This window comes from Raphanus sativus, chromosome 1 (assembly GCF_000801105.2).
Source record: "Raphanus sativus cultivar WK10039 chromosome 1, ASM80110v3, whole genome shotgun sequence".
In the NCBI taxonomy this organism is placed as follows: Eukaryota; Viridiplantae; Streptophyta; class Magnoliopsida; order Brassicales; family Brassicaceae; genus Raphanus; species Raphanus sativus.
This window is the reverse complement of record NC_079511.1, coordinates 692281-717817: the sequence shown is the minus strand read 5'-3', so window position 1 is coordinate 717817 and position 25537 is coordinate 692281. Positions and strand designations below refer to the sequence as shown.

Here is a 25537-nt window from a genome sequence, read left to right as displayed (position 1 = left end):
AAAAGATAAACGAAATTTTAAAAATCTGTTGCCCAACGTACACGAACTACAACGATATTATTTGATGTCGAAATACAAGTCTTAGTATCCAATTGTATCATGAGTATAAATGAGCTGCCAATCGTGGCTTAGCTAACGCCCACAATGGTCTAGCCTTAGGCATAGTCATTCCATAAACTTCCACCGTATCAATATTTTCCGGCGTAGTCCAGTCAAAGCAATGGAAGAGCCGAGCCAAAGCCATCAGCACCATCGTCACACCTAACGGCGCTCCTGGACACTTTCTTTTCCCGGCGCTAAACGGTAATATCTTATAATCAGGCCCGTGACTTATCTCCACCCTTCCGCTGCCGTCGACGGGCAAATGTCTTTCCGGTCTAAACTCGTCAATGTCATTAGTCCATACTCTAGTATTTCGACCCAACCCATGTGTATTGATGAATACACGTGTCTTTGCAGGGATGTAATAGCCGTTGATCGTCGTTGGCCGAACAGATTCGTGAGGAATCAAGAACGGTCCTGCTGGATGCATTCGAAACGTCTCTCTTACCACACATCGCAAATAGTTTAGGTGGACTAGATCCGATTCATTGACCATCCGGTTTGATCCTACTACACTATCGAGCTCCTCTTGAATCTTACGCATCACTCTAGGCTGCTTAATCACTTCAGCCATAGCCCATTCGTTCGTGACCGCGGACGTGTCTGTCGCAGCAGCTATCATGTCCTACTCATGTATTACAAACGTCAATCGCAACCAGAAGACTAATAACCCCACAATATATAAAGAAAAATATTATAATATAATGCACACAAACAACAGAGTTTTTTAACAATCGATATATTTGATGCATTAACAAAATTGATAAGTAATGTAACCTGAATGAGAGCTTTAATTTCAACGTCATCCATGTGTTCTTTTCCGTTCTCACCAGGAAGAGATAGTAAAACGTCAACGAAGTCCATGTCACCCTCAATATTTTTGTCTTCTTTTTCCCGTTTTGCTCTTCGGTGCTCCTCGATGATCTTCGTGTGAAACTTGTCCACCCGCTTCTCCACGTCTCTCATTTCTTTCTCGCAGCCATACGGATCCACCCATCTCCAGAACGGCAAGTAATCTCCCAAGTAAATAACACCCAACAACCTAAACAACTTGTGAGTTATATGCATAAACTCTTGGGCTTCTTTAGCTCCTACCACGGATCCAGGTCCAAAGAATTGTTTTCCTAATAGCATTCGGGTCACATTGTTCATAGAGAACGCACCCAATACTTCTCTAAGGTTTATGGGCTTTCCACATTCCGCTCTTTTGCATACATCTTGTACTAGGTATTGAGCTTCCTCGGCTCGCTGTGCAACAAATGATTCAAGCCTTTTGGTTGTAAGTAGGTGCTCCATGCATATCCTCCTCATTCTTTTCCAATGTGGGCCCATTGGTGCTAACGCTACATCTCCGCAACCATACGCCAAGTGGACCGCAGCGAGTGTTTTAGGCCTTGATGCAAAGACATCGTCCTGCCGAAAGAGGATCTCGCGGATGGTATCCGGATCATTTGTTGTGATGGCATCAACGTTTCCGAGCCGAAGATAAACTAGTGGGCCGTACTTGTTACAAAGAGCGGCCATATCCCGGTGAGGTAAAGGGCCCAACTGGAGAAGATTGCCCAAAATAGGCCACCTTGGTGGACCTGGAGGAAGCTCTTGGACGTTACGTGCTGAGGCTTTTAGCCATCTCCATAGAAGAACGTTAAGAAATAGAATAGCCAACAGAGAAAAAACTATCACCAAAATCATTTGAGTCTCTTATTATTTGTGTTCGGACAGATGTTTTCACTTTTTTTGATATTGTCTTTGTTGGCTCAATATATACTAACAAATAGTGGAAGACTAGTAGCTAAGGTTTTGTTAGGACTACGTACCACTTACCCAACTTTCAGAGAATTTAGATATAAACCATATTATACATCTCTTTCTTTGTGTGTCACTTTTACAAACTACATGCCTTGTTCATGTTCTTTGAATCGGTTTGTTAGGACAGAATTAGGTTTGTGAAAGAGACATTGCATCTTTTGATTAAAGACATGTGAAACTCTAAAGAATGGAAACGTGAATATAGATCGAGAATCCATAAAATGCTTGAAACCCCATTGATTCGCTCTTCTTTAAATCATCCTAACATCAAAAAGATTATTATTTTTAATCCTTGTTATGGGTTTATTGTTTGGTTCTTAAGCAATTATGTGAGCAATCTTTAACACTATTCAGATTAATCTATATGAGTTATAACCAAGATGCTTGCTAATAGAACTCAAGCAAAGGCTGCAGATCACAAAATTTGGCTTAAAAGTCTGATGTTACCTGTGGCACAATCACTTTGTTAAACTCACTCTACGAAGAATCCATATTTCAAGGAGGCCAAAAATCAGAACAAAAGACAGATTCTCAAGCAAGTCCCAAAGGCTTCTTCAACATAATAAATAGATGCTATTTTTTTTTTCTTGTAAAGCGAGTTGTCTACTTTTGACAAATAAATAAAAAAAAACTTCTAAAATCCTAGCCTGGAGGATTGTTACAGGGTTCTTCTTCACTACAAACTTCTTCTTGTCATCTCCTCTCAAAAGGCTATCTACCTGATGATGTTCTCGACTGAACAGAACTGGATTGCTCTCTAGAGAGAGCTGAGATGAGCTTCTCTTTAGTCACCTCTTCAGATTTGATCACAAACGTATGCAACACTAAGTCCTGTGGAACTTCCAGTTTTGAGTTAATCACTTCTACTTTAGCCTCTTCAAACGCATGGAAGATTCTTGATGCCGGATGAGAATCCAACGGACAGCTAACCGTCACTGCCACATCTTCACCTGCTGTCTGAACGTTAATCACCGGCTGCTCCAAGCAGAGATGAGGGTTAGAGCTATAACCTAACCTCTCTCTCTCAGCTTCCATAACCTTGAGCTTAGCGTAAAGCTCGTTAATGTAAGAGACGGCGTCTCCCAACAAGGAGGCTTTGTCCATCTTGGAAATGTTGGGGACAACTGATCTGAGGGCGTAGAACCTCTGGTTAAGCTTCTCACGCCGTTGCCTCTCGGCTTCCACGTGGTTGAGAGCTTCTACTCTTCCGTTGGCAGGTCTCCTTCCTCGTTTCCTCGGTCTGTTGTCACCACCAGATTCATCAGCACCACCAACAAGGTCAGCCCAATCAGCTCCTCCTCCACCATCTGAATGAGTCTCAGAAGCCCTTGAACTAGCACCGGAGAAATCAATCTGCATCTGAGCAGGAGGAAGCAGCCTATGAGACGATGATGACGATTGCTGCAAAGGAAGAAACTTGAAATCTTCTCTGCTAGGAGCTTCTGCCGTCACACTGTTGTTGTTAGTCCTCGGTGGTGGGATCCATGTAGGAGTGGTGCTGGATTAGAGAACATGAACCTGTTGCCGTCTAATCTCTTTGGAACTCTATCATCCATTTTTCTAACTGTAAGTTTCTCTCTGAACTGCCTATTATGCTGTTGCTGTTGATGATGATGGTGAAGAAAAGCAGGAGAAGTGTGCAGATCCTTGCCGAATATCTTGGAGGAACTGTTGTCATCAGCCACAACAACAGGCAAAACAACTCTAACCGGAGGAGGAGGAGGAGGAGGAGAGGAAAAGGAAGATCTTATAGAGGAGATAGAGTCATCACTATGAGGCAAACAAGAAGTAGAGCCCAACTCAACAACCCCAATATCAGTAGGAACCAAGACAACAGTCTGTATCCCAGCTGATTTAGCAAGAAAGGATCTAACGCAATAATCAGAACCAGAATTGACCAAATCCGATAACCAAACGGGGTGAGAAGAGTGGAAACACTTGCCAGGACCACCTTGACCACGAGGGAAAGAGAAATACATGGAAGCGAGAAGAAACATCTCAGTGTCGGTAACTCTATCAAGAACCAAAGCACAGTTATCTTCTTCATCATCCAACCCACCGAACAAAGCGTGAAGCTTTTGGAGCACTCTCTTACGCAGAGTCTGATGTGTTTCTTCCTCTCTTCCCATGCTAAGCATTCTCATCATCTCAGACTTCTCACCGTCTTTAGGCTCTCTGCAGGAGCCATCGCCCCAGCAGAGCACCAAATCTCCCGACTTTGACCTCGAGACCTGCCAGAAAATGGCGTAGTTCCAAGAGAAATTGGAGGAGTTGGGAGTCTCGACGAGATCGGAGAGCTTGTTCTGGAGGTTGTCGTCGCTTCCGACGGTCATGAGGAGATTAGCGTTAGGAACAGAGTTGGAAAGCAAGTAATCGAGAGCCTTTTTGCCGAGTAACGAAGCAACAATCGCTTTGTCATCTTCGTTCCACACCCTATTGTTATTACTACTCATCTCTCTCTGATAAAAATCGAAGCTTTTTTTGAAGAAGAAGAGATCTTTTTTTTTTGCAGAAGAAACAGAGTGTTGGGTCAAATCGGTAAAGAAACCAACAGGCTTTGCATGGAGAACACCAGAGAGAGAGAGAGATCTCAGATCTTGTCCTGTCCTGTTTTTTCCCCCCAACATATAAACACCACAATTTCAAAATCCATGAAAACGCAATTCACTAACAAAAAGAAACAAAAAGAGGAATGATATGTTTTTGATTACCAGTAAATTCTGATTCAAGGAGATTTGAATTTCATCAATTTCGTCGCCGTCGTGTCGTCTCTAATTGAATGAATTCAAGCAAAATGGAGAGAGAGAAAATAACGCATGTTCTTCCTTCCTCTCTCTTTATTTTATTTTATTTTTTTACTTCTCATTTATTTAGGAAAACATGACTTTGCAACTTAACTACGGTTACATCTTAACTAAACCGGGTCTGGTCGAGCTCTACGGTTTTGTGTCTTTGACTGTATGAATCAAATATATTAGGGTTTTTAGTGATTAAAACCCCCAACTATTTTTAAATCATAAAATAAACCCTCAACTATTTTTTTAATGTTTTAACCTCTAAACTTATAAATTGTTAATGTATGTCACTCTCCGTCTATAATTCCGTAACGGAAGGTGACATACGTTAATGGTTTGTAAGTTGAGGGGTTAAAATTAAAAAAATAGTTGAGGGTTATTTTATGATTTAAAAATAGTTGAGGATTTTAATCATTAAACACACATTTTAAACTAATTGGAAGGAAAAATATAAATAAGTTGATATTTCTCTAATTATCAAATATTTTTTGTTAACTAAAACACTTTAGCTTAGAGAGTATGACCGTAAACTGAGAGTGGAATGATGGTAGCCTAAATACATAAATAAAGAGACTGTATTCCATGTAAACAAGTTAGATTCACAACCGTTGTGAAATTATATGAAAAGAAGATCGGTTCTACGGGAACTAGTAAAATATTTTATTCTTGTAGAGAATGAATTAGACCATTGAACATGGAAAGACATCTTTAATAGGATTTTTCAAGATTTTTCAACAAACTGAACACTTAGAGACAATTATTTATTTTATTTTTGGCTTAATCAGATATCTCCATCAAATAGCCTAACTCATTATCTTAAATATTTTTCTTAATTAGGTCCGATCTAATATTATTTCGTATAATCTCGTAATGATTGCTAATGAAACATTTCTTACTTGGAATATGCATAATCCGATAAACGATTTTTTTTAAATTTGTTGTGCATCTACATTTTTTTCATTTAGGCTGCCATCGTCCCACTATCTAAGCTAAGGTGTTTTTAGTTAACAAAAAATACTTGATAATTAGAGAAATATCAACTTATTTATCTTTTTCCATCCAATTTGATTAAAAATGTGTGTTTAGTGATTAAAACTCTCAACTATTTTTGAATTGTAAAATAAACCATCAACTATTTTTTTAGTGTTTTAACCCCTCAACTTACGAGTTGTTAACATATCTAACCTTCTGTTACAGAATAATAGACGGAGGGCGACATACAAAAGTTGAGAGTTTAAAACATTAAAAAATAGTTGAGGGTTTATTTTACGATTGAAAAATAGTTGAGGGTTTTAATTACTAAAAACCCAATATATTATTCAAATCAGATCTATCTCTCAAACCTTATATTTAGATCTAAACCTGTATCTGACACCTTTGATTAGATTCTATTCTCCAGCACATCATATATATATATATATTATATATATATATATATAGTAATATCCTTATTATATAGTTTGTCAAATACTAATGAATGGAAACAAAACCCCCAAATTAGTAATTTTGCTTTTCGTATACATCTATACAAAGCAAGTCCAGTGGTCAATCATCGGAAACTTTGATCGAGCATATTCACGTTATACATCAGTAGGCTTTCAATTTTAAAGTTTTCTTTAATATCATCAGTTGATATTTTAACCCTTTTTGAAAATATAAAAATTCGATTTTCATATTAATCCCTATCCACGTTTATGTATATATATATCCAAGGTTAGGGGTCGCATTGACGTGAAAAGGCAATGCGAACAACTACTGAGTTTTTATAACTTATAGAAATGCGACGTCTTCTCCGTTTGAATTATTATGGACGTCTAATACTGTTTATCTAAACACAATAATAATAGGAAAAAGACAAGTCGATTTAATACAGAGGCCTAAAAAATAAGGCAAGAGGCGTGAAAAGCATGTGTATTTACGTGGATCAAGGCGATGACCAGAATGAGAAGAACGTGAGATGCATTTAATTTTCTTGATCTTTTTTTCTTTCCAAAATAACGCCTGTAACTTTCTTTTCTTGCCTGCACTTCTGAGTGTATTAATAGTAATTATTTTTTCATCATCTCGCACAACAACTACTCAAAACACTGTAAAGAGAGGTTTCACTATTCACATTATCATCAACAACTAAACTGGGTGTCATGAAATTCTCGTACGAGTAACAACAACTTGGTTTGGTTATGGAAAATGGAGTCACGAGTGATTTTAAATATATGGCGGTGGTGGGAAAAACACAGCAAAAAGCGGGGACCGCGTGATTCACGTGCTTAAAGAATCCTTTAACTCAGACGCGGGTCCTACCTTCCTCCTAAGTCAACAACGACAACAATCTCCAAGTCTAAGACAGCTCATGTTCAAAATGGGCCAGTGTTATGGACGGATTTGTTTTATGAGCCTATTGTTCTATTTGGGTAGGATATGGGCTGAGATAGCCGTACTAGGTTAGCATTTCCTTATGACCCATCTACTCATATTAGCATTTCAAATTATAATGGGCTAGATCTTGCTGAAATCTAATATGTACAGACCTATAGTAATTTTATCTATCAAATCATTAACTTCTATTAACTTGGTACTTTAAGTTTTTGTTTGATAATAGGGATAGTGAGTTTTAAAAAATTTAAATTTTGTTTGGTAACAAGATAGTAGAGAATTTTGTCTTTTCCTTATTTAAATGATAGATTTAAGTATTTAATGTCTTTTACTAATTTAAATAATAGATTTCTTTAACCAAAATAAATTTTCTTATAGATTTTTGTTAACATTAAATATTTTTCAATATATTATAATAAAAATAATAAAATAAAAATCACACATCAAAAATCAATTTATATATCATATAATAAAATATAAAATATTTTATTTATAAGTTGTTAGTATAACACTTTATAATATAAGTCCAATTAGTTATAAATATTAGATTTTATATGATACACTGTGATATAATTTTGTTTTAAAATATATATACTAACAATTATATAATACATATTAATTTACATATATATAGATATTATCATTAGAACAAAGAAAAAAATTGAAGTGAAAGCAAATATTTATACGGCCACGGGTCAAACTATAGAAATAAACAACAATAGCGTAAGATTTTTTTTAACAAATTTATTTTAATTTCAAATATGTTTATATATTTTTATTTATTTATAAATTATTTTATTTTTATTAATAATGCTAAGATTTTGGAATTGGAAAAAATTATGACCCATCTCTATATTATTTTAATTAGGAATTTAAAATTTATATCAAAATAATTTTAAACTTTTAATTTTTATTATAACTACAAATGTAAATTTTCAATCTAAATTTATGTTTAAATATTACAAATATATCATTTATAAATAAAAAATTAAAAACATAATCAAAATCTAGTTCATTTTTAGATGATCAAGTTTGGTTAGAACTTTACAAGAGATTGCAAAATGTAGATTTATAAATACATACGTGTAGCAACGATTCTGTATAGATGCGCTGTTGTAATAAGGCATATTTTGAACGGCAACTGTTTAGTGAAGAATTAATTGTAAACTGCAGTGTGGATTCAGTGCAACTATGAAACTTGTAAATGCTACAGCATAGAAATAACTGCACAGCAAACTTGAACAACAAATAGTTTGTTTATATCGTCCGTTTATATGTGAGTCATTCTTGTCAGGTAAATGTAATTTTATCTGTAAACATTTTTTTCCTGGGGATCCCAAAATGGCGTCCACACAATTGAGTAATCAGATATCACTTGTCAAAATGAAATCCGTGTTTAACTTCTACAAAAATCGTCACCTTTTTAGTAACAACCAAAGCATAATAATCATATAAAACTACTTTACATCACGAAAAGGAAAAAGCACCGACCAAAACTTAATGCTCATCCTCATCGTAAGGAAAAGACAAAAAAAAAACTTAAATCTCACCGGGCCATTAAAAAGACGTCACACACACACTGTTATAGAGTCAGTTACTTCGTGTTTAGACCATCTTTATTGGTCATCCCTTGAGACATCCTTTAAGGGAGGAGGGGACCACTAAACACTAGAACCAAGAAGAGAAAAGGGAAAAAAACCCCTAATTAAGGGATGGTCCTTGGTTACAACCGACCAAAAAAAAAGAAAAAAAAAAAAACAAAGCCAAGGGACATAGGACACAATCCCACCAATAATGATGCTCTTAAAAATCGAGCAAGTGTTGAAATTGGTTCAAGAAAGCACCCGAAGACAACCCTATATATCTCTAACTGGCAGTAAAGCCGTAAATTATCTGATGTAAGAAGAATGAGTGTTTTGTAACTCCTCTTGCTAGCTATTTCCCAACTGAGAGTATATATTATATTTTCTTCGCAATACGTATTACATGTACATGGATCAACTTCAAATATTTCATTGTTTATATGTGTGGAATTTATTGTTTTATATATATAGACGTAATGAGTTAAAAAGTTGAAGCCATATACTTCAGGTGATACTTATCAAGTGCCCTTTAGATGTTAATAGATAAATAAACCACCGTACGAAGACGTGAGTTTTCTTGTGATAGTCATATTCTTCTTGAAGATATAAGCTAACAAATCTATTCGTGACATGGTTTACGGATATGGTAGTCGTAAAAATACCACATGCAGGGTATAGTTTTATTCTTTGTAACGTTTATTTTAGCAGCAAGTAAAATAATAAAAAAATTCAACTTGAATTCCAACAATTTTCACAGTTTTTTCTGAAGATAATTTTTCATACAGTTTTGGAACATTTTTTTTCTCTAGACTAAGATCTCTTCACAAACTTAACACTATCGCTCAGTCAAAAAAAAAAACAAAAAAAAATCATAAGAGAAAACTTGTCAAGTATTTTTCTGGTTTCTGAGTGGTATAGACTAGAGTTTAGACTATGGTCCCTCCGAAAATGAATTAATACTATTTTTTTTTTATAAAAGCAACCTCTGTGGACCTGCGCTACCGAAATATATGAATTAACAGAAAATTAATAAGTTAACAATTAGGAAAGCAAAAGGGTTATTTGTAGATATATTTTCACGATAATGGCATGCATGAACAAAAAATAACACCTAATAAAGCGAATTCCATTAATAAGAAATCAACATAACATGAATCACTTTTCTTTGCCAAAGTTTGTTTGAAATTTTGGATACATTTGTAGTAAAAAAAATTAACTACGAGAAGTAAATGTTATGTGTATATATTTGTCAAGAGATGAGGTAGTTGCTATGGTAGTAAAATGTTTTGGGGTTTTTCTGCTAAAGAGTTAGAGCATGATTAACCCCTACTTCTAAATTCATGATTTATTTTTTATTTTTATTTTTATTTTTAAAATTTCGATTAACATATTACTTTTATATCTCTTATTTAACTGATGATTCTTAGTTTTTCTTAGTTAAAATCTAAAAGAAAAAGCTAAAAACCATCTGTTGACCGAAACTAAAAATTCAAGTTAAAAAATCGGGGTTAATCATGGTCTTATAGACAATCGGTTCATAATTTTCCGGTCCTTTGTTAAAGAAGACTAAGAAGATATTAGAAGGCAGTCTTAGTTAACCCTTTTCCCGCGATCGAATACTTTAGCTTTTTATCATCTTTATAAGATATATAACCATAGTATATGCATGTTAATTAATTACGCAATTTGAAGAGATGGTGCTATTTATTCTTATTTTACTTAACTACAAACATATAGGACAGGGAAACACCAGTACGTAAGCTATTGAAAACATTTTCCCACCACTCCCGAATGCTAGGAGACATGATTAGACATATAAACTTTTTGGTTTAATTTGACATATAAACTTTATCATTGGATTCGATCAAAAAAAAATCTTTATCACTGGAGAGACATGAATAAACCATGATCATAAATGTTGTTCTTATGAGATATTTGTAATGACGTTTAGTACTTGAAAACTATTATTAATCCATGGGCAGGCCATGATCCATATATGCATATATGCGAACACAATAATCGACAACACTAGCTCTCACGTTTCATTAATTGAATTATAATTCTTGACTAATTTACCATATATCCAACTAAGTAATCATCGGTATTTTTGGAAAAGGTTTGATGATTTAATTATTGAACTGTAATAACTGGAGGGCATTCATGTAAATTCCTATTGAGAAGAGTAAACGCTTTTGGTTTAATTAGAACATGGGATTGGAAGAGATTATAAATGTTGAAAACAGTGTGTGACTAACCACATAACAAACTCAGTGTTACAAGAAAGAATGAAACTATCTCCACCACAACCACCAGCACTTAAGAACAACGACCCAACAGCCACGGCTTCTGCCGTTAAATCTCGCGGCCGAGGCGGTAGAGAAACCTTCTCTACAACGAGACATCCAGTGTACCACGGAGTTCGCAAACGCCGATGGGGAAAGTGGGTGTCCGAGATCAGAGAGCCACGGAAAAAATCTCGGATTTGGCTCGGATCTTTTCCGGTGCCGGAGATGGCAGCTAAGGCCTACGACGTGGCCGCGCTTTGTCTGAAAGGAAGAAAAGCTCAGCTTAATTTCCCCGACGAAATCGATGATCTACCTCGACCTTCGACATGTACGGCCAGAGATATCCAAGTCGCGGCGGCCAAAGCTGCCAACGCCGTCAAGATCACTAAAACGGGAGATGACGTGGCAGATATCGACGACGGAGATGATTTCTGGGAAGGCATAGAGCTGCCAGAGCTTATTATGACCGGAGGTGGGTGGTCACCGGAGCTTTTCGTTGCCGGAGAAGATGCCACGTGGGTGGTCGACGGTGACTCGTATCAGTATCAGTTCATGGCGTGTCTGTGAGTGTAGTTGTCGACTGTGTCGTATTCGCTATACGTGTGCGTTGTATCGTTAATGTGTTGGATAGATCGATTTAATGCAACTATATTTTTATTGTTTTATGTGATTAATAAATATATACCCTGTTAGGTTTGTAGTTTGTATGATGATCTGGACGTATTTGTATGTTACTATATACAGTTTTGATTGCATAAAATTGCTTGCATGAGTAATGATAATATTGATTGTAACTGAAGGACTAAAGGTTTAGGGTTTTATCTGGATAAACAAACAATACTAAACTGAAGTATTTTTGATTTTTTTCTTTTGAGAAAACGTTTTTATTTTTCGAAAATTTAGAGCTTGATTAGTTTTACAAAAAAAACAATGAACCATAAAAATGAAATAGTATATGCGAGGAAAATAAATTAGCTACCTAGCATAGTTTCCAATCTGGCGTACAGTTTTGTCACTGCATGCAATAGTTTTCAGACCATTATCCATACTTTATATCAAAATTATCAGTTTTAGTTACAACTGAAATCTATCGTATTTATTTGTTTTGTTATTTCGTAAAAAGGAACGGAACTACATAAATGAAGCATTGGATTCGATATTGATTTATCGTGGTGTGTGGTTGGAACTATATATATTTGGGTATATACAGCAGATTTACATTTTTTTTGTAAAAAAAATTTACATATTTGAATCATATAAAATTTACATATTTTAATCATTTTCGTCGATATATTATTTTTTGTATGTAAATATTAAGTTTTACACTATTTTAGAAAATTCAAGAGTAGAGGATGCAAGAGAGATATTCATATAGAAACGCTAAAACAAGCAAAATACAATTTAAGGAGTGACAGAGTATTTAAATTCTGTGAGCTATTGTTAGGAGGTGGAGGTGATCTCGGATTATTCGATCGATGCCCTGTCTAATAGTTAGAGGATGAGATGAAGTCGTAGAGAAGATGCGAGCATTATGTTGTATCCAAATTAGAAAGATGGATTCTTGAAGCAGCCAGGAGCTTAATGATAAGGACTGATGAGAGTGCTGAAGCGTTACGACCGACAACTTATGATTTTACTTGTATCCGTTACGATTGACAACTTATTAGTCACTATTTTTTAACAACATAATTTTCTTCTTCTAATATCCCTTTTCGCTTTTCATTAGGTTTTTCGTGTAGTAATTAGTTTCCAGTATAGCACTCCAGCAAATACATAATCGGTAGGCGACAAAAGGAAAAAAAAAATGAATGACCAACCGGAAGATTTGAGCATTCAATGCGAGGAAAATTAAAAGGACGGCTGTACCCTCTTCAAGCTTCATTGGTCTTTTACCTTCACTTATACGACTCAGAAACTTCATTGGTCTTTTACCTTCTCAACGACTCAGAAGCTTCGGAAACTTTCTGTAAGCTCGACATAATCACATAAACTTGGAATTATATTATATATACCTAATACAAAGTAGTTAACGTTTTGACATGTGCATATTATGTTGTAGTACTGTAATAGTATAATGTTCATGTAGGACGACACACGACAAGACGAGAACGCGGAAATGGTACCCCCATGGAACCAAGACTAGCTGTCTGGGTGAGTGGTAATGAATTATTAGTATTTGTCCTTGCATCGTCAGAATACGATTTTGCACCACATATTAGGATATTTGATACAACACAGCGTTCAATAATCACGTCTAAAACGATACTGAACTTATTGTTTCAGACAAGAAGTTGTTGGACTTGAATTTAACGACACTATATAGAGCTATTTAGTAGTTTAGAAACCGTATATGCGTCCAAGGAAATCGAATATTGGTTTCTGTGTATGTTGTTTAGTATTCTGAACCGTTGTACTACGCAATGATCAATAAAATACCTTATTGCAGAAAATACATTCAAAAACATTTGTATACATCACTAATTCATCAAAAAGATATTCATCAAAGTGGGCGAATTATTTGTGGTCAAAAACAAAACAAAAAAAGTCTACAAAATGTTTGCAGAACGGATCAAATATGAATATACTAATTAGTAAATTGGGTCAAATATAGGCCCTATTCTGTAAACCGGATCTGAAAAATTGTTAGAAATATGAAAATGTTCAAACATTCTCAAGCTTTTGATGAATTTCCATGTTTGAATTTCTTTTCTTCTAAGTTTTGTATAGAAGAGAGAAAAATTTAACCAAATTAACTTCAATAGATGAAATATCATACATATATACGTGAAGACAAACACAATTTTAGAGGCTAAAATGAAAGTTCTAAGACTCTTGTAGAGATCAGTGATAAAAGCAAAATATATTTTGAAGATTCTAGAAGTGAAAAAACCATCCAACAGTCCACCCTAAGAACAGACCAGCACCACCAATGAGACGAAACCATAATGCAAAGGCCATCATATATCTTCTTCCAATCTCAACCATTTTATTCTTCTTCCCTCTCTGCTTTCTCTTCTTCAGAATCACTCCTTTGATCAGCTCTTCTTCCTCCTTCATCTGCTGATAGATAGGTGACTCGCATGTCTCAAAAAGATTGACATGCATCACACGTTCTTTTTCAGCGCAAGCTTCTCTGCTTCTCTTGCTCTGGTTTGAGGATGCCTGAGCGTTTCTTAGACCATCACACATAGGAGAAGACTTTGGACTCGTGTTCTTGCTCTCTGTACTACTGCTGCGACTCAAAGAACTCTCAAACTGATCGCTCCAAGCACCTTGTTTACACGGGTGTTTTAAACCCTTTTTCGCCACTGGTGCAGTGAATACTCTTGTGGAGCTTCTGGGGAGGAGGAAGATCACAGTTTTGAATATTATAGTCAAGGGATCTAGTCGCCACCGAGAGAGCTAATTTATCCTTATCCGTAGTGCTTCTCCACAACGGTGTTGTTGTATCTTACTTGCTAATAAAGTTATAGTCTGCCTCTTCTTGTTCTCTCTTATCACAATCAAGCCAACGAATTCATGCAGTTTCTTGAATTTGGTATCATCTTCAAAGAAAGTGTTTGCAATCACCTCTTCAAATCCAGATGATTCCTTGAGCCACCACCATTTGGTATCACAAGAGGAATCTCTAAAACTTCAAGAAGAAAAAGCTGTTTTTACAGTGTTTCCGGAAGAAGAACGTTGTTGATGACAGCAAATCAACGACTTACTGATGTTCTTTGCCACAGTGCTCTTGCTTCAGCTGCTCCCATTGATTAGATCAAACCCCCTAAAAGTTGGAAGATAAATCTTCCGACTTATGAATTAAAACCAAACTCTCTTCTTTTTTTTTTCTTTTCCTATCCCTTGCTATACTTGGGAGAATGTGATGAGGAACTCCTCATCAGAAAAGGAGAAAGGAACCAGAAGCAAATCATTGGAGTACATGAAACTGAGAAGAGCTAAAGAAGCCAACCAGAACATATGTGCAATCAAAAATGTATTTAAAGTTCAGCTTACAACAACGAATGCTAACATTTTTACCACATTAACAATAATGAATCACTGTAAATTAAATTTGTGTTTGTCGATGCTTTATACGATTAAACGAGTGGGTTTACTGGATATAATGTTAATCTATTGCACCGTGACATTTTATATCCAATTACCTGAATACTTCAGTTGGACACGTGTTATCAGATATCATTATTAGCCACACGTTCTCTAGATCCCACCATGTGACAGTCACACCCTCCATATATACGTGTGCAAAACTCATACCTAACTATTGTTTCAGGGCTATGTTATGTCTTACGTCCAGTAACTAACACAATGCGCAAATTAATTTTACTAGAAATTATCAATTTCGTGTCTATGTTTTTTTAAAAAGAGAGAAGAAATTCAAAGCTTCAAAGTTACTTACAAAATATCGGACAACTCAAAACCAACTCATATCAACATTTTATACAAATATGTTTTGCTTCATATCCACTTTTTCTGTAGCCATAAAAAGAAATGGATCTGAGTATGCTAAAGAAGCCTTACTTATCACCGTTGATCCCGAAGATGCGTACCTTGTGCATGTTAGGGAACTTGGCCACAACTAGAACCATCACAGCGAGTGTGTTGAGGAATAGCCATGGATGTCTGTAATCTGTTGTATGTGATGCTATCAAGTACCTGTTTATTTTTTTAATATTATACAAATGCATACAATTATCAATTTGATTAAGAAACCAATAACAATAAAACCCTATGTCATCTGAGTCCTAAGGTCATATGCACTAGGATAAACGCAGTAACAAAGAGTTCCCAATCGCTAACAAAATGCAGATTGGATATAAAAAACAAGAAAGAATTGGTAAGGAAGGGGACATACAGGACGACAGGAACAACGGTAAGGAACTTGCGGTTGCGGGTAAGTTGCTGACCATTGTCCATCTGTTCCCACCAGGTGAGAGCATTGTAGACACCTTGGTCGTCTGCAAAAGGAGTTCCTTTCATCCAGTGAAAGGAGTGATACGTTACCTGGCCATAAAACGACGCTATTCAGATTTCACGTTCAAACATATTTACTATTTTACAAAAGTCACTTGATAAACCTAACAGTTAGATGATAAGGGAATAACATTTTGAATGAAACTATTTACAAATTTTCAGGTTCTGCTACCGAAACTGATCAACTTCAAAACAGATCAAATTCAAATCTCAGCATCTTAATTATAAGTCTGATCAAATCAAGGTTGCTATTAATAACCAAACTGAGCATAACACTAATCAGAAGGTAATGATGTTAATTCAAAGCTTATGACAAACAAAAAAAAAAACTAATGACAAAACCAAAATGGTAAACTCGCAATCACAAGGGGGGAATTCAAAGCTTGATCATCTCAACCAAACCGATCAATTTCAAAAATTGCTGACACGAAAACACAGATTCAAAGCCCAGATCTCAGCAAAAATCGAGTAACAAAACAATTCAATCGATCAATTAAGATACTCCTATTGCTAGAAGAAGAAGAAAGAGGAGAAAGGGAGGTTACAACGAAGTGAGCGAGATTAACAACAGTCCAAGCCATTCCAGGGGAACAGCCAGAGAGGGAGAGAACAACGAGCCACCCGAAGAAGAGGATTAGTATATAAGTCGTCCACACCCCTGGATACATGAACCACTCCGTGTTCCTGTTCATGTCCGGCGGTGGTGCCGCTTTCACATACAGATTCGCCATCCTTCCGTTCCGATCTTATTCTCTTCTCCCTTTCTTTATCTTCTTCTTCTTCTACTTTCGCCTGATTCGCAAAACTCTCTCTTTTGGGGGGAAGAAGGAAGGGAGGATTCTCCAGATTTCTGGTTTGGTTTAATCTGGTGTGCCCCTGTGAGAGAGAGAGAGAGAGACACGACTGCTTTTTCGCATCTACTGTGGAATTTTTTTTTTTTAATTAATTGGGTCACTCATTATAAGAGGCCTTAAGTGTCCTAATTACTTTCTAGCCCATTATCTTCACATCTTGTCCTCTTTATTGGGCCCTGTGTAGGCTCTCTAATTTTATCTACTTGATCTCTTTGGTAAAAAGAAAACACTTATTTCTTGAATTTTTTTTCTTAATTGGAAAAGTTAATGTTTTAAAATTTAATAAATAAATTGGTTTTAAAATAAAAATCTAAAGAGTGGTATAAATTTACTGAAGTATAAAAAATTAAAACCAATAAATAAAATAATACATTTAAATTTAATTAATATGTCTGTAAGGTCTATGACATCAATTTTTCAAATAAACCAGACGTCTAGTTTACATATATAATCTTCAAATTTGTGAAATTTACAACGAGAATAAAATTGATATTTATTCTTTTTAACACAACAAATATTTTATTCATTTAAATTGTTGTCTTGTTCGGAAAAAACAATCAATCAATTGATTTTTGTCTTATACAATCAATAAATTTAATATCAAGCAACAAGAATGAAAAAAAAAAGAAAGAAAGGGACCAAAAAAAGAAACCAATAAATTCATACATGAGGGAGGAGTATAGAACAACCAACAATTGATGGATCATAAGAGCTTTTTTAGTTGGTCTCTCCAGACAAAATGTGGGTTTCATGTTGAATCAATCAATTGTTTTAGCAAAATAATAGTACTAGTAAAGATTTTTCCTTTTAATTATGTCGGTTCATGCTCACAGCTATATTAACATTGTATATTCATTTAAAGATATTAAAAAGTTCATTAAAAGAAATGAACAGAGCATCGTTGCTGTCTTCACAAAAAAAGACTGGCTCGAACCGTTTTTCTTCCCACTTTCTCTGTTTCACTGACTCTCCACTTTTACTCAAAACAGAAAGACTTCACTGAGTTTTTCCACTTCATCGAGCCAATTCCTCAATAATGAACGAAGAGATGAGCGGAGAGATGCAGGAGAATAAACACGCAAGTAAACCGTCATTGCCCGAAAAGATCGACTACGTGTTCAAGGTGGTGGTGATTGGTGACTCTGCTGTCGGTAAAACGCAGCTCCTTTCACGTTTCACACAGAACGAGTTCTGTTATGATTCAAAGTCCACCATTGGCGTCGAGTTTCAGACACGTACGATCACTCTTCAAGGCAAACTCGTTAAAGCTCAGATCTGGGATACCGCCGGTCAAGAAAGGTAATATCTAAGCTACATACACACATTATGTTACAAAGCTAAATCTCAGTTTAGCTTTCAAATTAAATTGTTTACATATATTAAGATATGGTAGTTTACTTTTCTTGGATCACGACATTTTAGATATGCTTTGATTTGGTTTTATTTCATTTCCGATCTACTTAATAAGAGTATACCGTATATTTAAATAAAGTAGATTGGTTTTGTGACTATTTGCTGTTTTACTGCGTTTAGATACAGAGCGGTGACGAGCGCTTATTACAGAGGCGCGTTAGGTGCAATGGTGGTTTACGACATAACCAAACGCGTCTCCTTCGACCACGTGGCACGTTGGGTTGAGGACTTACGTGCTCACGCCGACGACTCCGCCGTGATTATGCTCGTCGGAAACAAAGCCGACCTTGCCGCCGATAAACGCGCGGTCCCGACAGAAGACGCCGTCGAGTTCGCGGAGACTCATCGGCTATTCTTCTCGGAAGTCTCGGCTCTAAGCGGCGGAAACGTCGACGAGGCTTTTTTCCGTCTGCTAGAGGAGATTTTCAGCCGCGTTGTCGTGGCGAGAAAAGCTCTGGAATGTGAGAGTATGTCTACCGCGAAACTTGACGGTTCGAGAATCGATGTGATCATCTCTGGTTCGGATCTTGAGATTAGTAAGACGAATGAACAAGCTTCGTGTTCGTGTTGATTTTGAGTGATGGGCTCAAGTATGGGCCAGATACCTCTAGACATAGTGGTACTTTTTTGAATATCATTTTACCCATGTCTCTGTTTTAAGGGCTTTTCATATCTAATCTATTAAAACTGAAGTACACTTAGTAATTAATCCTTACTTCATGTTTAATATTACAAAATTTGCCATTGCCTTTATTGGCATCATTTAACAATATTACTAAACCAACTTTTATTAAATTTACACAGTCAACCAAAACTAACGTGTTTCATAAATAATATTACAATAATACATTATATTTAATGAGTAAATCTAGATTCCTATCTTAACTAACCAAAAATGTAAAATCTTTAACAATAAAAGGAATGGGTATTATGTAATTAGAACCGTATATTCTGTTTACAAAAATAAAATGTGTAAATAACGTCTTACGAACCAAACCTTTTTAACTACATTCTTATTGGATGCTTTTGTATTGTGTTAGTAAATCTCCTAGCTTAGCTTAACTATTTATCAGTAGATGAGACTAAAACACAAGGTAACTTTTTTTTATCAACAAACACAAGGTAACTAAATTCAAAGGTATATATATATATATATATAGTTTAAAAAATATTTTTAATACAAAAATAAATTAAGAATTGTTTTTGAAAATATATTAATATAGCATAAAATAATTAAATTTCAGTATTACTAAATAAATTTTAAAATAAAATATATGGAATTTAAAATTTAGAATTCATTTCTTCATATTTTGAAGATGTTTTTATTTAATTATTTGAATTTTTTTTTAAAAACGGTACCAAAAATTGTGTTACAAAATAGCGCGTTATCAAGTTACATAATATAACAGAAAATGTGACAAAAAATATAAAACAACAAATTATAAAATATGTTTAGTTGTTATAAAATTAAAATCAAATATATATAAATATAAAATAAAAATATCCGCACGGGTGTGCGGGTCAATATCTAGTACTTTGTTAATTGGTGGTACTTGATTAGATACCTTCTAAAAACTATCCATGTAGTAATTTTTTTTCTTGTTATCTGAAGTTCATATTAAATGAGTGATAACAATTCTTACACATGTAAACCGACAAGAAACATATTCCTTCCAGAGTCATAAGCTGGCAAAGTTAACATTACCTCGCCAGAAACTAGAAAGTAAACAACATAGAACACATAAGTTTTCTAAACTTAGTATCAAGGAAGAAAACATAACATCAAAACTATCCATTTCATATTTATTATATTTTTTTCTACACCGTTTATAATATATATTTAACATTATTGTATATGCAAGAAAATGAAGTCTTTTATACCTTAATCAAACATTTGAAATTATTGACGTTCAAATGACAAATATTACATAAAAATACATTGTAAAAAGCTTTCTAATGGTGTTCTGGTTGTAAGTCTATATATATATATGCAACTAAATGTCAGTTAAGTTTCCAAATCCTGTACTCGATATTTTTTTAAAACAATTAATATTTAAAAAATTACAATCGAACCTTTCAATTATAAATATTTCACACATAATTACTTTACTGTTCTTTCTTTTTTTTGTCAACAGCTGCTCTTCGTTATTAGGTTTTATTTAGCTCATATATGTTATTATTTACGAGGAACTGGTATTACATATAGAGAAAACTATATATAGATCGATAAAATTTACAATAAGATCACTAAGCATATATTTTCATAATATTTTTCATGACATCAACTGTGAGTGTCACTTAGATCTCGAATATAATCCAAATCCGACATAAGATATGATTCTCTTAAATTTTTCATGCAACCGAATAATCTGAAGTGCTCCAATCACAAACTCGCTTTCTTGCCCATGACCTAAAAATGGTCTTTAACATATACCAGCACATTGATATAAACACTATATAAATGCGCATATGATTAATCCGCCACCAGAGTGCTTTGTGACCACTCATTTACTTATTTCTATGCTGATAACTCTGTGTTATGTGTAAAGTTACTAATTAGTTTAATAATTATAAGCAAGATAGAGATTCTCATGATAAAAATATAATTAGTACTTCCAATTATGATTGTATGTAATAAGTATCAGCTGAAATAAGCTAACTGGTAGAAATATTATAATTTTGACAAATCTTACAATTTATTCAGAATCATTTACTGGTAGAAACCTGTGTTATAATTTTTTTAGGTTAGAAATTATAACTTTCTATGCATAAAAGAGACTAGATTTTGATCCGCGCTTCAGAAGCGCGGGTATTATTTTCACTTTTATAATAATATTATTTGTTTGTAATTATTGAATGTATTTATCTTATTAAAACTTTCTTTATAATAAATTCGACATATTAGAGTGCATCTGGTAAACTATGTGTTTCTCTAACTTTATTTTATTCCATTTTTAATTAATATATTTATTTGGCTTATTGTTAAAATAAATGATTTTAGAATATAACTGTATAATACTTTTACATTGATACTTTGTTTAAATAATGTGACATATTTCTATATTAATTAAATATTTACATTGTAATTTGTATACAATTCAACATATTTGTCTTGTTTGTTGTTAAAAAATGATTTTAAATTCAAATGTACAGTACTTTTATATTGTTTTTTCTTCAGTTCATATAATTTTTTTAATAAATTTCTTTCAATATAAGCTATATCAAAAATTAGTCAACTAAAGAATCTATAAACAATTATTTACATAGCAATATAACATATTTATATATTAATTCAGTTTAATATATAAATTATTTATTACTGCCATATTTAAAATGAAAGTTTATTGATATATTTTTAGGTTGCTACAAACCAACCCGGACCGAAAATGATCCAACTCGAACCTCCTACGATATTTATAATATTCGAATGATATCTATTTAATTTAAAAATTTAGGGGAAAAATATTGTGTATCACGAAAACATATATGATCAATTAGTGGTTTCCTAAAAAGTTTAAATGGATTTGCTGATTTTATTTGGATAGATATATTTTTTTTAATAAAAATACAATTCAAGTTTCCAAACAATTTTTATAACTACAATCCAAGTTTCCAAACAAACTTATTTTTTATAAATGCTATCCAAGTAACCAAACACACCAAATTTTTTTAATACTCTTATCCAAGTATCCAAACACACCGAAATTGTACTTCAGCTTTAATAAGATAGATATAAATTATTTATTACTGCCATGTTTAAAATGAAAGTTTATTGATATATTTTTAGGTTGCTACAACCAACCCGGACCGAAAATGATCCAACTCGAACTTCCTACGATATTTATAATATTCGAATGATATCTATTTAATTTAAAAATCTAGGGGAAAAATATTGTGTATCACGAAAACATATATGATCAATTAGTGGTTTCCTAAAATGTAGGAAGTTTAAATGGATTTGCTGATTTTATTAGGATAGATATATTTTTTTAATAAAATACAATTCAAGTTTCCAAACAATTTTTATAACTACAATCCAAGTTTCCAAACAAACTTATTTTTTATAAATGCTATCCAAGTAACCAAACACACCAAATTTTTTTAATATTCTTATCCAAGTATCCAAACACACCGAAATTGTACTTCAGCTTTAATAAGATAGATATAAATTATTTATTACTGCCATATTTAAAATGAAAGTTTATTGATATATTTTTAGGTTGCTACAAACCAACCCGGACCGAAAATGATCCAACTCGAACCTCCTACGATATTTATAATATTCGAATGATATCTATTTAATTTAAAAATCTAGGGAAAAAATATTGTGTATCACGAAAACATATATGATCAATTAGTGGTTTCCTAAAATGTAGGAAGCTTAAATGGATTTGCTGATTTTATTAGGATAGATATATTTTTTTAATAAAAATACAATTCAAGTTTCCAAACAATTTTTATAACTACAATCCAAGTTTCCAAATAAATTTATTCTTTATAAATGCTATCCAAGTAACCAAACACACCAAAATTTTTTAATACTCTTATCAAAATATCCAAACACACCGAAATTGTACTTCAGCTCTTTAATAAGATAGATAACTCAAAGGAAATGCAGTTGACTTGAGAATATAAAAAGTCAATTGGAGAGCAATTTGCAGGAGAAAAGTCGTAAAAGTCATACATTCGCCACTTGTTGTAATTAAGGAGAATCATCGGAAAATGGCATCTTTGAAATTAATTTTGGTAATTACGATACATATTATTTATATAGTTTTTTAAATACTGTTTTAAAAGCATATATTGTCTTTTTGTTAGTAACCTCTAACCACTACGTTTAGATATGCAAGTTACTTTATTAAGATGCATATATGCTCACTTTCATTACATATTATCATATATATGTTTCTAAAACATAGTATTATATATGCAAATTGTCTACGTATGCATTCCATTAGAAAAGTTAATGATTATTAGTAGAATATTAATCAATTTAAAACTAGTTAGAATTTTCTTAAAAAATATTAGACAAACTGTTTACAAATGAAACATTGGGACAGCTGTAGGTATAGTCTTCAATATGTATTTAGATTAGAAATCCATCGAGGATATAGTCATTTGAGTGTAGCAAACATAACATGACATATGCATATATATAGATGACCACAAGTACATGTTGGCTTATTAGCATATACCCGTTTGAGCACCTACATATAACTTTGAACTAATAAATATTTAAATGTAAATGAAAAGACCTCTCAAATGATAAATAATTAAATTTGAGACCAATTTATGATCTGGCATTGGCTAATAGCTTCACATTTCGTGCGTACGTCTATTTAAAGCTTCACAAAGACCCAAACTCAAATCACAATCCGAAAACGAAAAAAATTCACAAGAAAAAAAAAGACATTTATTCAAAATGTTTTCTTTGAGTATGAGAACCGAAATAGAAAATCTGTGGGTCTTTGCTCTTGCATCAAAATGCAATATTTTCATCCAAGAACATTTTGTTTCTCTTCTCATCGCCGTAGCCATCACTTGGTTTACCTTAACCATCGTATTTTGGTCTACACCTGGTGGACCGGCTTGGGGAAGATACTTTTTCACTCGCCGGTTTACTTCCGGCTGCAACCAAAAAAACAAGAATCTCATTCCCGGTCCGAGAGGGTTTCCACTCGTGGGAAGCATGAGCCTAAGGTCAAGCCGCGTTGCTCATCAGCGCATAGCCGCAGTGGCTGCGATGAGAAACGCCAAGCGGCTCATGGCGTTCAGCCTCGGTGATACTAAAGTGGTGGTGACGTGTCATCCTGACGTGGCAAAGGAAATACTGAACAGCTCGGTGTTTGCAGACCGACCTGTTGACGAAACCGCTTATGGTTTGATGTTTAACCGAGCCATGGGATTTGCTCCAAATGGTGCTTACTGGCGTACCCTACGTCGGCTAGGTTCGAACCATCTCTTTAACCCAAAGCAAATCAAACGCTCGGAGGAGCAGAGACAAGTGATCGCAACTCAGATGGTGAACGTATTTGCACGTAACGCTGAAACCGCGTTTGGAGTACGTGATTTGCTCAAAACAGCGTCGTTGTCTAACATGATGGGTTTAGTTTTCGGGAAACAGTATGAACTGGAGTCTAGTAACAACGTTGAGTCGGAATGCTTGAAGGGTTTGGTCGAAAAGGGGTATGATCTTCTCGGTACACTGAACTGGACCGACCATCTTCCTTGGTTAGCCGGTCTAGATTTCCAACAAGTCCGGTTCAGATGCTCACAGCTTGTACCGAAAGTAAGCCAGTTATTGAGCCGAATCATTCATGAACAACGTGCCTCTACGTGCAATTTTCTCGACGTGTTACATTCTCTTCATGGTTCCGAAAAATTATCAGAATCCGATATGGTCGCTGTTCTTTGGGTACGCTAACATCATCATCTACTTCTTTCTTTTCATTATTTAGTTCTTATTATATGTAGAATATCAACATTTCAAATTTTTGGTGCCGTCAGGAAATGATATTTAGGGGGACGGATACAGTGGCTGTTTTGATCGAGTGGGTGCTAGCGAGGATTGTGTTGCATCCTAAAGTTCAGTCAACGGTCCATGATGAGCTTGACCGAGTCGTTGGCAGATCCAGAGCCGTCGATGAGTCTGACCTTCCATCCCTCACGTATCTAACTGCTATGATCAAAGAAGTGTTGAGGCTGCATCCACCAGGCCCACTTCTCTCTTGGGCTCGTCTCTCGATAACAGACACCACCGTAGACGGGTATCACGTGCCTGCTGGGACCACCGCGATGGTGAACATGTGGGCTATAGCACGTGATCCCCACGTGTGGGAAAATCCTTTGGAGTTTAAGCCCGAGAGGTTCGTGGCTAAAGAGGGTGAAGCTGAGTTCTCTGTTCTCGGGTCGGATCTGAGGCTGGCACCCTTCGGGTCGGGTAAGAGAGTTTGCCCGGGAAAGAATTTGGGGCTTGCGACGGTTTCGTTTTGGGTTGCTACGCTCTTGCATGAGTTTGAGTGGCTTCCTAGTGTCAACGCTAACCCTCCTGACCTTTCAGAGGTTTTGAGGCTGTCATGCGAGATGGCTTGTCCTCTCGTCGTTAACTTACGCCCGAGGCGTATGATAGCATAAGGCTCGGTCTGGTCAATGCACGAATGCTTCAAAAATAATTGGGAAATTAAATAACAATCGCGTATTCTAATAAAACCTGAAGAATATGATATGTATGCAAAGTCTAAAGAGCGAAGTATATTCGCCCATCTTTTATTGATTAAGGGAACATATTAATGTATTAATGTATGTGTATTATATGAAACAAATTTATAATTTATATGTTTCATGCG

The 25537-nt window shown here is 34.6% G+C and overlaps 6 protein-coding genes and 1 pseudogene across 6 annotated transcripts; 3 read left to right on the top strand and 4 right to left on the bottom strand.

Moving 5' to 3' along the window:
* Positions 1 to 1881, bottom strand: LOC130507937 (cytochrome P450 703A2). The gene is made up of 2 exons (XM_057002788.1): positions 880 to 1881; positions 1 to 727 (listed from the first exon to the last, which is right to left on the bottom strand). The coding sequence occupies exons 1-2, from the start codon at positions 1792 to 1794 to the stop codon at positions 98 to 100; spliced, it is 1545 nt and encodes a 514-aa protein (XP_056858768.1). The 5' UTR covers positions 1795 to 1881; the 3' UTR covers positions 1 to 97.
* Positions 1882 to 2451: 570 nt separating this feature from the next.
* LOC108813180 (transcription factor bHLH13) lies at positions 2452 to 4763 on the bottom strand. Its single transcript, XM_018585660.2, is given in 3 exon segments — positions 2452 to 3407; positions 3410 to 4518; positions 4623 to 4763. Coding segments are annotated over 2 exon segments (1740 nt in total). The 5' UTR covers positions 4365 to 4518; positions 4623 to 4763; the 3' UTR covers positions 2452 to 2622.
* A 6134-nt stretch (positions 4764 to 10897) lies between these two features.
* LOC108838867 (ethylene-responsive transcription factor ERF023) lies at positions 10898 to 11707 on the top strand. Its single transcript, XM_018611735.2, has one exon. It carries the CDS (start codon positions 10948 to 10950, stop codon positions 11512 to 11514), a length of 567 nt encoding a protein of 188 aa, XP_018467237.1. The 5' UTR covers positions 10898 to 10947; the 3' UTR covers positions 11515 to 11707.
* A 2001-nt stretch (positions 11708 to 13708) lies between these two features.
* On the bottom strand, positions 13709 to 15184 carry LOC130512909 (uncharacterized; annotated as a pseudogene).
* Positions 15185 to 15259: 75 nt separating this feature from the next.
* Positions 15260 to 16845, bottom strand: LOC108833685 (uncharacterized). The gene is made up of 3 exons (XM_018607096.2): positions 16470 to 16845; positions 15806 to 15954; positions 15260 to 15606 (listed from the first exon to the last, which is right to left on the bottom strand). Exons 1-3 carry the CDS (start codon positions 16653 to 16655, stop codon positions 15468 to 15470), a joined length of 474 nt encoding a protein of 157 aa, XP_018462598.1. The 5' UTR covers positions 16656 to 16845; the 3' UTR covers positions 15260 to 15467.
* Positions 16846 to 17644: 799 nt separating this feature from the next.
* LOC108833686 (ras-related protein RABA3) lies at positions 17645 to 18940 on the top strand. The gene is made up of 2 exons (XM_018607097.2): positions 17645 to 18077; positions 18312 to 18940. The coding sequence occupies exons 1-2, from the start codon at positions 17815 to 17817 to the stop codon at positions 18760 to 18762; spliced, it is 714 nt and encodes a 237-aa protein (XP_018462599.1). The 5' UTR covers positions 17645 to 17814; the 3' UTR covers positions 18763 to 18940.
* Positions 18941 to 23551: 4611 nt separating this feature from the next.
* Positions 23552 to 25537, top strand: LOC108842340 (cytochrome P450 78A6-like). The gene is made up of 2 exons (XM_057002778.1): positions 23552 to 24606; positions 24699 to 25537. The coding sequence occupies exons 1-2, from the start codon at positions 23614 to 23616 to the stop codon at positions 25323 to 25325; spliced, it is 1620 nt and encodes a 539-aa protein (XP_056858758.1). The 5' UTR covers positions 23552 to 23613; the 3' UTR covers positions 25326 to 25537.

Bases quoted from the DNA above. Each gene is read 5' to 3' on its own strand.
- LOC108833685 (XM_018607096.2), bottom strand. From the start codon at position 16,655: ATGGCGAATCTGTATGTGAAAGCGGCACCACCGCCGGACATGAACAGG. The intron at 15,955-16,469 runs GTAACCTCCCTT...TTTTATGGCCAG, and splicing joins TTAATCTCGCTCACTTCGTT to GTAACGTATCACTCCTTTCA. The intron at 15,607-15,805 runs GTATGTCCCCTT...AAAAATAAACAG, and splicing joins ACCGTTGTTCCTGTCGTCCT to GTACTTGATAGCATCACATA.
- LOC108838867 (XM_018611735.2), top strand. From the start codon at position 10,948: ATGAAACTATCTCCACCACAACCACCAGCACTTAAGAACAACGACCCA.
- LOC130507937 (XM_057002788.1), bottom strand. From the start codon at position 1,794: ATGATTTTGGTGATAGTTTTTTCTCTGTTGGCTATTCTATTTCTTAAC. The intron at 728-879 runs GTTACATTACTT...ATACATGAGTAG, and splicing joins AAATTAAAGCTCTCATTCAG to GACATGATAGCTGCTGCGAC.
- LOC108842340 (XM_057002778.1), top strand. From the start codon at position 23,614: ATGTTTTCTTTGAGTATGAGAACCGAAATAGAAAATCTGTGGGTCTTT. The intron at 24,607-24,698 runs GTACGCTAACAT...TGGTGCCGTCAG, and splicing joins ATATGGTCGCTGTTCTTTGG to GAAATGATATTTAGGGGGAC.
- LOC108833686 (XM_018607097.2), top strand. From the start codon at position 17,815: ATGAACGAAGAGATGAGCGGAGAGATGCAGGAGAATAAACACGCAAGT. The intron at 18,078-18,311 runs GTAATATCTAAG...TACTGCGTTTAG, and splicing joins GATACCGCCGGTCAAGAAAG to ATACAGAGCGGTGACGAGCG.